The sequence below is a fragment of the Oryx dammah genome, unplaced genomic scaffold (assembly GCF_014754425.2).
Source record: "Oryx dammah isolate SB20612 unplaced genomic scaffold, SCBI_Odam_1.1 HiC_scaffold_5, whole genome shotgun sequence".
Taxonomy (NCBI): Eukaryota; Metazoa; Chordata; class Mammalia; order Artiodactyla; family Bovidae; genus Oryx; species Oryx dammah.
Window position 1 is genome coordinate 59,217,999 of NW_024070189.1, and position 13,190 is coordinate 59,231,188.

The 13,190-nt window shown below is 42.5% G+C and overlaps 1 protein-coding gene across 1 annotated transcript in view; it reads right to left on the reverse strand.

The window, feature by feature from the left end:
* The window catches only part of UBE2D2 (ubiquitin conjugating enzyme E2 D2), a 43,605-nt gene extending 42,845 nt beyond the window's left edge, over positions 1-760 (reverse strand). Inside the window, exon 1 of the mRNA XM_040239983.1 lies at positions 256-760. Within this exon, the coding sequence (XP_040095917.1) occupies positions 256-279 (24 nt within the window). The 5' untranslated portion in view covers positions 280-760. The remainder of the gene's footprint in view (positions 1-255) is intronic.
* Between the last annotated feature and the right edge of the window lie 12,430 nt (positions 761-13,190).

Consider the following 13,190-nt stretch of genomic DNA (forward strand, 5'->3'; position numbering starts at 1 on the left):
GCCTAGAAAGGGGGCCGGGAAGGAACGTTGAACCGGCGAGCATACCTCCGGCCTAAGTGCGGGCAGCGCGCCGGGGCCTCTACGGGCGCCATCACTGGGAGTGGGGTGTGAAGGCCGCCCGGCCGGGCCATCGCCAGCAGCCCGGTCCGAAGAAGCCGGGAGTCCGGCGGAGAAGACGGCGGGAAGTGCAGGCCGCAGCCAGCTCGGCCGACCCGCCTAGCTGCCCGAACACACAGCCGATCCTTGGCCGCTTACCTTGTGGATTCTCTTCAGAGCCATCGTGGGAGGTGGGTGGCGGCGGCCCCGGGGCGGGGACGGGGGCAGGGGAGGGACGGGGAAGGGGCGAGGGGGCGCAAGGCCGCCTCGGTGATTGCGGATCGGCCGGAGAAGATGGGGAGTTCGGGAGCGCGAGTCCGGCAGGACGGACTTAGGGCCGGGGCCAACTCGGCTCCTGAGCCTGCCGCAGCGGTCACCGCATCACCCGGCGGCGGCCCCTTTATGCGCTGCCGCCCGAGCCGCCGCCGCCGCCGCCGCCGCCGCCACCGCGGTAGCTGCCTCTTCCTTCTAGGCTCAGCGCCGCCTCCTCAGCCGCCGCGGATCCCTCCGCCGGGGAGCAAGAGCTCAGGCCTCGGGCTCGGCCGGCGGCTCTGGGTAGGACAGCCAGAGGGACTGCCTGCTGCAGGTGGACCGAGGGACGCGCGGGCGGGCGGCGCCGCCGGGGTGGGGCAGCCGGAGCGCGGGGTGGGCCCAGGCCGAGGGGCAGGTCGGGAGAGCGAGGATTGGCGGGCCGGGGGAAGGGAGGGCCGGGCCGCGCCGGCGGCGGAGGGATACGGGCCGCCCCTGTGAATACCTTACGCGCCGTCGCTGTCGCCGCCGCGGCCGGCGAGAGGATGACGCCGAGAAGCGCAGAGAGGAGATCTCGCGAGACCTGTGGCGCTGGTCGCAGAGGATTGCCAGTAGTGGTCCTTGATCGCCTTGCCCGTGGGTTCTCAGCTTTTATTCGCGTGATCCATGAGATGAATAAAAGTTTAATAGCGAATGTTTTCCAGATCACTCGACCGTCCCCATAGCATAAACCGACCGGGGAAGAGCACGTAGGGCCATAGGAGGAAAGGACTTGTCCAAGGTCACACAGCTCCACAGTGGCATAGCTTGGGACTTCCCTCAAGTCGAGTTCAGTTCAATTCAGTCGCTCAGTCGTGTCCGACTCTTTGCCACCCCATGAATCGCAGCACGCCATTCCTCCCTGTCCATCACCAACTCCCAGAGTTCACTCAGACTCACGTCCATCGAGTCAGTGATGCCATCCAGCCATCTCATCCTCTATCGTCCCCTTGTCCTGCCCCCAATCCCTCCCAGCATCACAGTCTTTTCCAATGAGTCAACTCTTCGCATGAGGTGGCCAAAGTACTGGAGTTTCAGCTTTAGCATCATTCCTTCCAAAGAAATCCCAGGGCTAATCTCCTTCAGAATGGATTGGTTGGATCTCCTTGCAGTCCAAGGGACTCTCAAGAGACTTCTCCAACACCACAGTTCAAAAGCATCAATCCTTCGGCGCTCAGCTTTCTTCACAGTCCAACTCTCACATCCATACATGACCACAGGAAAAACCATAGCCTTGCCTAGACGGGCCTTAGTCGGCAAAGTAATGTCTCTGCTTTTGAATATACTGTCTAGGTTGGTCATAACTTTTCATAAGCGTCTTTTAATTTCATGGCTGCAATCACCATCTGCAGTGATTTTGGAGCCCCCCAAAATAAAGTCAGCCACTGTTTCCCCATCTATTTCCCATGAAGTGATGGGACCGGATGCCATGATCTTCATTTTCTGAATGTTGAGCTTGAAGCCAACTTTTTCACTCTCCACTTTCACTTTCATCAAGAGGCTTTTTAGTTCCTCTTCACTTTCTGCCACAAGGGTGGTGTCATCTGCATATCTGAGGTGATTGATATTTCTCCTGGCAATCTTGATTCCAGCTTGTGTTTCTTCCAGTCCAGCACTTCTCATGATGTACTCTGCATAGAAGTTAAATAAGCAGGGTGACAATATACAGCCTTGACGTACTCCTTTTCCTATTTGGAACCAGTCTGTTGTTCCATGTCCAGTTCTAACTGTTGCTTCCTGACCTGCATATAGGTTTCTCAAGAGGCAGGTCAGGTGGTCTGGTATTCCCATCTCTTTCAGAATTTTCCACAGTTTATTGTGATCCACACAGTCAAAGGCTTTGGCGTAGTCAATAAAGCAGAAATAGATGTTTTTCTGGAACTCTTGCTTTTTCGATACCTCAGCAAAAAACTTGCACAATGTGTGCCCTAATAATTAAAACCAACTTTGCGTTCCGCTCACCATCAAAAGCAAGCTTAGAAAACCTATTCTGGATAGCATTGAAACATGTAAATTATCATCTGTGAAACAGATCACAAGTGCAAGTTTGATGCATGAGACAGGGTGCTCAGGGCTGGTGCATTGGGATGACCCTGAGGGATGGGATGGGGAGGGAGGTGGGAGAGGGGTTCAGGATGGGGAACCCCATCCTGAACACCCATGGCTGATTCATGTCAATGTGTAGCAAAACCCACTACAATATTGTAATTAGCCTCCAATTAAAAAAAAAAAAAGAAAGAAAACCTATTCTGGGGTTACTTTTAAAAGATGAGGCAAAAAGTGAATTCACTGAGCAACTACTCTGTGTGGAGCCCTGCAACCAGGACCAGAGAAATATAAGGCTGACTGGTTTTATAAGGCCTGGTCTGGGAGGTGCTTTTTACCTGGTTGAGGACCCTGAAGACACAAAGAATAATAAGTAATATCTTCTGGGCAGTGATGCCTACATTCCCAAGTCTCCCCAGGGTTTCCTGATTTTAAATCTGTTCTTTCCTCTGTCTGGAAGTCACCTTAAAGATCACTGATTAAGAGAGGAGAAACTGGAGCCCCTAAGGAAAAGGATCTTTCTAAAAGTCATGCCATAAGTCAGCCGCAAAACTTGTAATGCCTAACCTGCTGAATACAGGTTGGACCCATAAGGCAGGGCCACCATGGATCCAGTGTCAAAGGAGAGCAAAGCGATGTCCAATAGCCCAGGATGGATAGGTTTTAGGTTGGAGGTAGGAAGATTCCAAAGTCCTAAATCTTTTCTTCCTAAGAACTGTAATGGGACAGGTAAAAAAATGCTCATTGGTCACATTTTTAAAACTTTTTCAACAATACTTTGTATTAAAAAATAATTTACATTTTTCATTGCAAGAAATACAGATAAGGAAATAAGCAATACAGGTAAGCAAAAGGAAGGAAATAAAAGTCTAGGGCTTCCCTTGTGGCTCATCTGCCCTCAATGCAGGAGACCCGGGTTTAATTCCTGGGTTGGGAAGCTCTCCTGGAGAAGGAAATGATCCACTCCAGCACTCTTGCCTGGAAAATCCCATGGACGGAGGAGCCTGATAGGTTACAGTCTATGGGGTCTCAAAGAGTCGGACACGACTGAGTGACTTCACTTTCACTTTCATACTCCCATCATCCAACAATTAACCATTTGTGACATTTGGTTTCTGTCCTTTCTGTGTTTTCCCATTCTATATAAATATATATTTTTCTTTGAAAATGTAGCATCATGCCATTATACTATTTCGTCATATACCTGTTTAAAAAAAATATGGACTGAAGGTGTACAACATGTTGATTTGATATATGTAAACATAATGGCATGATTACAGTGACGACAGTTAACTTCTCTATTCATTTTGTGTGTGTGCAGTAAAAGCACCTAAAATTTTGGTAATTTACTTTTAAAAAAATATTTATTTTAATTGGAGGATAATTGCTGAACAATATTGTGTTAGTTTCTGCCATTTATCCACATGATATCATCATAGGTGTGTATATGTCCCCTCCCTCCTGAATCTCCCTCCCACCTCCTACCCCATCCCACTCTAGGTTGTCAGGTAACTTACTTTTAAAATAAACAATATATGGCGAATCTTCCTGTGTCAAGACATATTTTTATTACATTTTAATGGTTGTATATTCAATCATAAATGTACCATATTTAATTATCATATTTGGGGGGACATTTAAGTTGTTTTAATATTTTTACTATTAAAAATATTACTATATGGAACTTCCCTGGTGATCCAGTGGCTAAGACTCCATGCTCCCAAAGTGGGGGGCCCTGGTTTGATTTCTGCTCAAGGAACTAGATTCTCCCATGCTACAACTAAGAGTTCATATGCTGCAACTAAGAACTGATGCAATCAAATAAATAAATAAATATTAACAATGGAACAACAGACTGGTTCAAAACTGGGAAAGGAGTACATCAAGGTTGTATATCGTCACCCTGCTTATTTAACTTATATACAGAGTACATCATGCAAAATGCCAGGGTGGATGAATCACAAGCTGAAATCGAGATTGCTGGGAGAAATATCAACAACTTCAGATATGCAGATGATACCACCCTAATGGCAGAAACCAAAGAGGAACTAAAGAGCATCTTAATGAAGATGAAAGAGGAGAATGAAAAAGCTGGCTTAAAACTCAACACTCAAAAACCTAAGATCATGGCATCTGGTCCCATCACTTCACGGCAAACAGATGGGGAAAAAATGGAAACAGGGACAGACATTATTTTCTTGGGCTCCAAAATCACTGTGGATAGTGACTGCAGCCATGAAATTAAAAAATGCTTGCTCCTTGGAAGAAAAGGTATGACAAACCTAGACAGCTTGTTAAAAAGCAGAGACATCAGGGCTTCCCTGGTGGTTCAGTGATTATGATCTGCCTGCCAGTGCAGGGGACTCAGGTTTGATCCCTGGTCCAGGAAAGTCTCATATGCCACAAGGCAGCTGGGCCTGCATGACCTGCATGCCCTACAGTCCATGTACCATAACTGGAGAGTAGTCCCTGCTCTCAGCAACTGGAGAAACCCCTCACACAGCAATGAAGACCCAGAACAGCCATAAATAATAAAACAAGCAGAAGATATTAAGAAGAGGTGGCAAGAATACTCAGAACTATACAAAAAAGATCTTCATGACCCAGATAACCATGATGCTGTGATCACTCACCTAGAGCCAGACATCGTGGAATGTGAAGTCAAGTGGGCCTTAGGAAGCATCACTACAAACAAAGCTAGTGGAGGTAATGGAATTCCAGCTGAGCTATTTCAAATCCTGAAAGATGATGCTGTAAAAGTGCTGCACTCAATATGCCAGCAAACTTGGAAAACTCAGCAGTGGCCACAGGACTGGAAAAGGTCAGTTTTCATTCCAATCCCCAAGAAAGGCAATGCCAAAGAATGCTCAAACTACTGCACAATTGTACTCATCTCACACGCTAGTAGAGTAATGCTCAAAATTCTCCAAGCGAGGCTTCAACAGTATGTGAACCATGAACTTCCAGATGTTCAAGCTGGTTTTAGAAAAGGCAGAGGAACCAGAGATCAAATTGCTAGCATCTGTTGGATCATCAAAAAAGCAAGAGAGTTCCAGAAAAACATCTGCTTCATTAACTATGCCAAAGCCTTTGACTGTGTGGATCATAACAAATTGTGGAAAATTCTTAAAGAAATGGGGAACCAGACCACCTGACCTGCCTCCTAAGAAATTTGTGTGTAGGTCAAAAAGAAACTGTTAGAACTGGACATGGAACAACAGACTGGTTCCAAATCGGGAAAGGAGTATGTCAAGGCTGTATATTGTCGCCCTGTTTATTTAATTTATATGCAGAATACATCATGAGAAATGCTGGGCTGGATGAAGCCCAAGCTGGAATCAAGATTGCTGGGAGAAATATCAATAACCTCAGATGACACCACCATTTGTTATTGTTATCAGATGACATCAATAACCTCAGATGCAGATGACACCACCATTATGGCTGAAAGCAAAGAACTGAAGAGCCTCTTGATGAAAGTGAAAGAGGAGAGTGAAAAAGTTGGCTTAAAACTCAACATTCAGAAAACTAAGATCATGGCATCTGGTCTCATCACTTCATGACAAATAGATGGGGAAACAGTAGAAACAGTGGAAACAGTGAGAGACTTTTATTTTGGAGGGCTTTTATTTTGGGGGCATATTGAGTGCAGCACTTTCACAGCATCATCAAGGTCTGTCTAGTCAAGGCTATGGTTTTTCCCGTAGTCATGTATGGATGTGAAAGTTGGACCATAAAGAAAGCTGAGCACTGAAGGACTGATGCCTTTGAACTGTGGTGTTGAAGACTCTTGAGAGTCCCTTGGACAGATCCAACCAGTCCATCCTAAAGGAAATGAGTCCCGAATATTCACTGGAAGGACTGATGCTGAAGCTGAAACTCCAATACTTTGGCCACCTGATGCAAAGAACTGACTCATTAGAAAAGACCCTGATACTGGGAAAGATTGAAGGCAGGAGGAGAAGGGATGACAGAGGATGAGATGGTTGGATGATATCATGGACTCAATGGACATGAGTTTGAGTAAACTCTGGGAGTTGGTGAGGGACAGGGAGGCCTGGCATGGTGCAGTCCATAGGGTCACAAAGAATTGGACATGACTGAGCGACCAAGCTGAACTGAACTGAAATATAAACATATATATTTTTAAAAAGCAGAGACCACTTTGGCGGCAAAGGTCTGTTTAGTAAGCTATGGTTTTTCTAGTAGTCATGTACGAATGTCACAGTTGGACCAGGAAGAAGGCTGAGCACCAAAGAATTGACTCTGACGCTGGGAAAGATCAAGGGCAAGAGGAGAAGGGGATGACAGAGGACGAGATGTGGGATGGCACCACTGAATCAATGGACATGAGTCTGAGCAAACTCTGGGAGATGGTGAAGGACAGGGAAGCCTAGCATGCTGCAGTCCATGGCGTGGAAAAGAGTCAGACACAACTTAGTGATTGAATAGCAACAAAAATATTGCTATAGTGTGTATTCTGTAGTTAATCTTTGTACAACTCTGAGGGCTTTGGGGTATAAATTCCTAGAAATGAAATTGCTCTGTCAAAGACTAATCAGATTTTTACATCTAAGTTCATGAGGGATAAGAATTTATAATTTTCTTTTCTTGTAATATCTTTGTCAAGTTTTCATATCAAGGTTATCCTGGCCTCATAAAATAAGTTGGAAAGTGTTCCTTCCTCTGTGTTTCAAAAGAGTTTATGTAGGATTGTTATTTTTTTCTTCCTTAAATAAATATTTGATAGAATTCACCAGTGAAGCCATCTAACCCTGGAGTTTTCTTTGCAGGAGGAGTTTGATAATAAGTTAACTTCTTTAATATGTATGGGGCTATTTAGATTTTTTTTCTTCTTGTGTCCATTGTTTTTCAAGGAATTTGTTCATTTCATTTAAGTTGTCCAATTCATTAGAATAAATTTACTCATAGTATCTAATTTTTCCTCTACTACCTGTAGAAGAAAAATTTCCTACTCCAGGGGATCTTCCTGACCCAGGGGATCGAATCTTGCCTTTTGTGTCTCCTGTTCACCAATTGTGTCTCCTATTCACCAATTAAGAAAGGTTAATTAGAATACTAAATTCATGCTACAGGATACTATGCTACCATGAAAAGAATGATTAAATCCATATGTCCCACTGTGGAAGAACTATCATAATATTGTTGAGGTATAAAACAAAAACTGCAGTAAAATGTAGTTTATATAATTCCATTTTTGTGGGTTAAAAATGTCCAATAAAAACTCATGGAGCTGCTTACACTGGAGATTTGCACAACTTATTCTAACGAATATCTCTTTTTTTTCCCCATATTTATTTGACTGCACCAGGTCTAAGTTGTGGGGTCTTTAGTTGTGACATGCAAGGACTTTCTTGGTTGCAGCATGTGGGATCTAGTTCCCTGGCCAGGCATCAAACCTGGATCCCCTGCACTGAAAGCCTGGTGTCTTAGCCACCGGACCACCAGGCATGTGCCTGACGAATATCTGAATAGAAGTTTTTTCATCTTTATGAAATTCTGGTTACATCTGTGTATGTGTTAGAATGTGCATGGGAAAATATCTGAACAGATGAAGACCAAATTTTTAACTTAATTATTCCTGGGGAATTACTTGAAGAAAGTGAGGTAAGGCACTTGCACTTTTTGCTTTATATACTCCTCTATATTATTTACATTTTAAAATAATGAACATGGAAATTCCCTGGCAGTCCAGTGGTTAGGACTTGGAGCTTTCACTGCAAAGGCCACAGGTTCCACCCCTGGTCTGGGGAACTAAGGTCCCACAAGACTCAGGGATGGGCAAGATAACAAGATGATTTTCTTTTGTTATTAAAACCAAATAGAAAAATAAAATTCCTTGTCTTCTACGGGGTCCCCTAAATCACTCCATTGATTTCAAGGACATTTTTGCTGCCTTCCCTCCCTCTCAGTGGATAAAGAAAACGAAGTCAGAACAGTCCAAAGGCTTCAGGCAAACTGTGTCCAGTCCACATGACAGTATTACTGATTTCCCCTTTAATTTGCATTAAAGAAACTGAACTTTTGGTTGAAGTCACTTTTGTTTCAAGGAGAAAGCAGACGAACTTTAATGCTAGGTACCGTCTCATGACCACACGTCTCTTAGGAAATAACTGGAGTTTGGCAGCAAAGCTCTGCGTGAAGATTATCACTTTTTAAATGTCTTATTTTTGACGATGCCCTAGAAGCATTCTTTTGGAGAGGTTCTTGGTCCCATAAAATTTAGCCAATGGGAAACAGGAACCGGAGACCTGAGAGGCGGGACTGGTTTCGAGAATCTTCAGCCGCGAGTGAGAAAGCTGCGTCTACAGCCGGTCGCCTCCTCACAGCTTTCGGCTCTGTCCTGGTCCCAGGGTCTCTGCTGGGGGCAGCTGCAGCCATCCCGCCAAGTGGGGCGGGGGACTAACCCGAACGGTTGGTCTTCCCTCTGCATCCAGCCCCACCTACAATCCAGGATCCACACAGATTTAGAGGGATGATTGGGCTCAAAGAAAGCAGAATGATCAAAGAGATGAACACAGAACAGGGCGAGGAAAGGGGACGTTCTAACAGAGGCTGGGGGCTCACCTGCCAAGCTTTGCTTTCAGAATAATATTTTGACTATAGTAGGGTAACCCAGATCCATCGTGAGGCATGGAAGAAGGTCTGCCTCAGTAGCTTTACTGCTTTACCTTTTAATATTTTTGTCTGATTTTTAAAGTTTTATTTATTGTCAAACAATACAGAAACTTATAGAGCTGAAAATTAAAGCCACCTTCCCTAGTTCTACCTTCCTAGAGCAACCCACTCCAGTGTTCTTGCCTGGAGAATCCCAGGGATAGGGGAGCCTGGTGGGCTGCCGTCTGTGGGGTCGCACAGAGTCGGACACGACTGAAGGGACTTAGCAGCAGCAGCAGAAATAACTACCATAACAAATACTGTGTGTCTGTCCAAATCTTTTAATGTAAATATTGTATGTATAAATATACATATGGTATGATGTAGTGGTTAACAGGTTAACCACTAAAAAGTTAGCCTGTTAGATACAGACTAACTTTGACAATTCAGCTGTATCCCAGACATCAGTTTTCTCAAATGTAAACTGAAGATAATAATAAATAATAGCTCCTTTTAAAAATTTCAAAAAAATTTTTTATAGACATAGATTCATACTACCTTTGTGGTTCTATAAATGTAATTTCAAATGAATTTTTAAAATTCTTACAGATTCACAGGGAGTAGCAAAATAGTATAGAAAGTTCCAGTGCCCTTCATTCAGTTTCCTCCAATACATATATCTCACATAATGATAGTACATTATCAAAAACCAGGAAACTCATGTTGGCACAGTGTGTATATACAGTTTAATGTCATTTTATCGCATGTACAGATTGCTGTGACTACCACTGGAATCAAGATGCAGAACTATTCCAAAACTACAAAACTCCTTCACAGTACCTGTTACAGCCATGTCCACCGACCATCAACCTCAACATCTCTAACCCTTGACAATTACTAATTTACTTTCCATTTCTGTAATTTTGTCATTTTGAGAATGATATATAAATGAACTCATACTGTATATATGGGTTTTGAGATACCTTTTGAGACTGGCTTTTTTCACTCAGCAAAATACCCTTGAGATCCATTTACGTGTCTCAACATTTATTGTGTTTTATTGCTGTGTAGTATTCCATTCTGTAATGTACTTAAAACTTTTTTAAAAATTGTAGTAAAATACGTGCACATAACAAAAATTGCCATTGTAATCATTTTTAAGTGTACAGTTCAGTGGCCCTAAGTATATTTACATTATGCTTAATGTACTTGCATACAACCACTACTACCACCCATCCATAGAAATCTTCTTCATCTTGCAAAACTAAAACTCTGTACCCATTAAAGAATAATGCCCATTTCTCCTTCTCCCATCCCCTGGCAACCACCATTCTACTTCCTATCTCTATGAATTTGACTACTCTAGGTAGCACAAATAAGTAGAACATACAGTATTTATCCTTTTGTGACTGGCTTATTTCACTTCACATAACGTCCTCAACAGTCAACCATGAGATAGCATGTCAGAATTTCCTTCCTTTTTAAGGCTGAATAAAATTCCATTGTATGTAAATCCATTCATCTGCTGATGGACGTTTGGGTTGATTCTACCTTTGGCTATTTTGAAAAATGCTGCTATGAACATGGATGTTCTATAATGTACTTTTGTTTGTTAAAACTGTATCATGCCACCTATTAACAAAATAGTACATGAAGGGCAATTTTTCTTTATAAAAGTAGTCTAGCTAATATTTTAAGTAGTAATGAGAAAGTATCAGCATTTTGTGACCTCTAATGAATTAACTGATCTAGGCATGGAGCGTAAATGGCTCCTAATTTTTTAGTAAGAGACAATCAGACATTATTTGCCTTCTGGTAGAAGTACACCATACCAACTATGAAGCAGTGTTGCTATCAAATCTCTACATCCAACTATGTAGTAACAGGAAATACAAAGGACAGAAAAGCAGGTCAAAACTACCTCAGAAATGCAACCCCAAAATTCGGATTGTGAGAACAGTAACAACACAGTTTCTTTAACAAGAAGTTGCAAGTAAGGACACACACACAGAGGAAACTTATACATTGAAAGATGTTTAAGAATCCCCACCAAAAACTTGTACAAATGTTCATAGCAACATTATTCATAATAGTAAAAAAAATGGAAAAACCTAAATATTTATTAGCTGATGAACAGATAAAGTGGTATGCCCATACAGTAGAATATTATTCAACAATAAAAACATGCTACAACATGGATGAAACTTGAAAATATGCTCAACAAAATACACCAGTCATAAGACCACAGACTGTATGATTCTGCTTATGTGAAATGTCCAAAATAGGCAAATTCATAGAGACAGAAAGCATATATGGGGTGATGGGGAATTTGGGAGGTAATGGCTAAGGAGTGAGGGTTACTTTGTGGGATGAAAGTGTTCTAAAATTGACTGTGTTGCTTGTATAACTCTAATATGCTAAGGTAAAGTCACTCAGTCGTGTCCGACTCTTTTCGACCGCATGGGCTCCTACCAGGCTCCTCTGTCCATGGGATTTTCCAGGCAATAGTACTGGAGTGGATTGCCATTGCCTTCTCCAGGGGATCTTCCCGACCCAAGGATTGAACCCGGGTCTCCCACATTGTAGACAGACGCTTAACCATCTGAGCCACCAGGGAAGTCCTCTAATATGCTAAAATGTATTAAATTTTACTCTTTAAATAGATGAATTATATGGTATGTGATTACATATCAATAAAACTATTAAAAAGTATTTAAGAAGTATATGAATCAATCACAACATGTGGATCCTATTTATATTCTGATTCAAATTATTAAAAATGAAATTTATGATACAATTAGAAATTTGAACACTAGATACTTCAGGATATTAAAAAAATTATTACTATTTTTAAAAGTGGGATGACAGTATGATTGTCACACAATGGGATGATAGTTATGGTTTTTAATAGGGCCTTTTACTTTCAGAGATACATACTGAAATATTTTTATAGATGAAATAATGTATGGGATTTCTTTTAAAATGAGTCAGGAAATAAACAAGTGAAGGTACAAATGAAATAAGATTTCCCATGACATAATAATTATTGAAGTTGGGTAATGGAGCTATGCCAGGCTGGATGAAACACAAGCTGGAATCAAGATTGCCGGGAGAAATATCAATAACCTCAGATACGCAGATGACACCACCCTTATGGCAGAAAGCGAAGAGGAACTGAACAGCCTCTTGATGAAAATGAAAGAGGAGAGTGAAAAAGCTGGCTTAATACTCAACATTCAAAAAACGAAGATCATGGCATCCAGTCCCATCACTTCATGGCAAATAGATGGGGAAACAGTGGAAACAGTGACAGGCTCATTTGCTTGGGCTCCAAAATCACTGCAGATGGTGACTGCAGCCATGAAAGTAAAAGACGGTTGCTCCTTGGAAGGAAAGCTATGACCAACCTAGACAGCATATTAAAAAGCAGAGACATTACTTTGCGGATAAAGGTCCATCTAGTCAAAGCTGTGGTTTTTCCGATAATCATGTATGGATGTGAGAAAGTGAAAGCGAAAATTGTTCAGTCGTGTCCAACTCTTTGCAATCCCATGGACTATACAGTCCATGGAATTCTCCAGGCCAGAATACTGGAGTGGGTAGTCTTTCCCTTCTCCAGGGGATCTTCCCAACCCAGGGATTGAACCCAGGTCTCCCACATTGCAGGTAGATTCTTTACCAGCTGAGTCATAAGGGATATCCAAGCATACTAGAATAGGTAGCCTATCCCTTCTCCAGCAGATCTTCCCGACCCAGGAATCGAACTGGGGTCTCCTGCATTGCAGGCAGATTCTTTACCAACTGACCTGATATGAGAATTGGACCATAAAGAATGCTGAGCACTGAAGAATTGATGCTTTTGAACTGTGGTGTTGGAGAAGGCTCTTGAGAGTCCCTTGGTCTGCAAGGAGATCCAACCAGTCAATCTTAAAGGACATAACTGAGCGGCTAAAGTGAACTGAATGGAGGTATAAGAACTTATTGTAATCTAATCTGTCCACCTTTGTGTATGTTGAAAATTTTCCATAAAAATATGTATTAATGAACATATTTCCATGTCAATATATGGAGATGTACTTCATGCTTTCCTTTTTTTTAATAGTGAAAATTTTTATATTTGGAATTAGCCAGATGGACTCAGT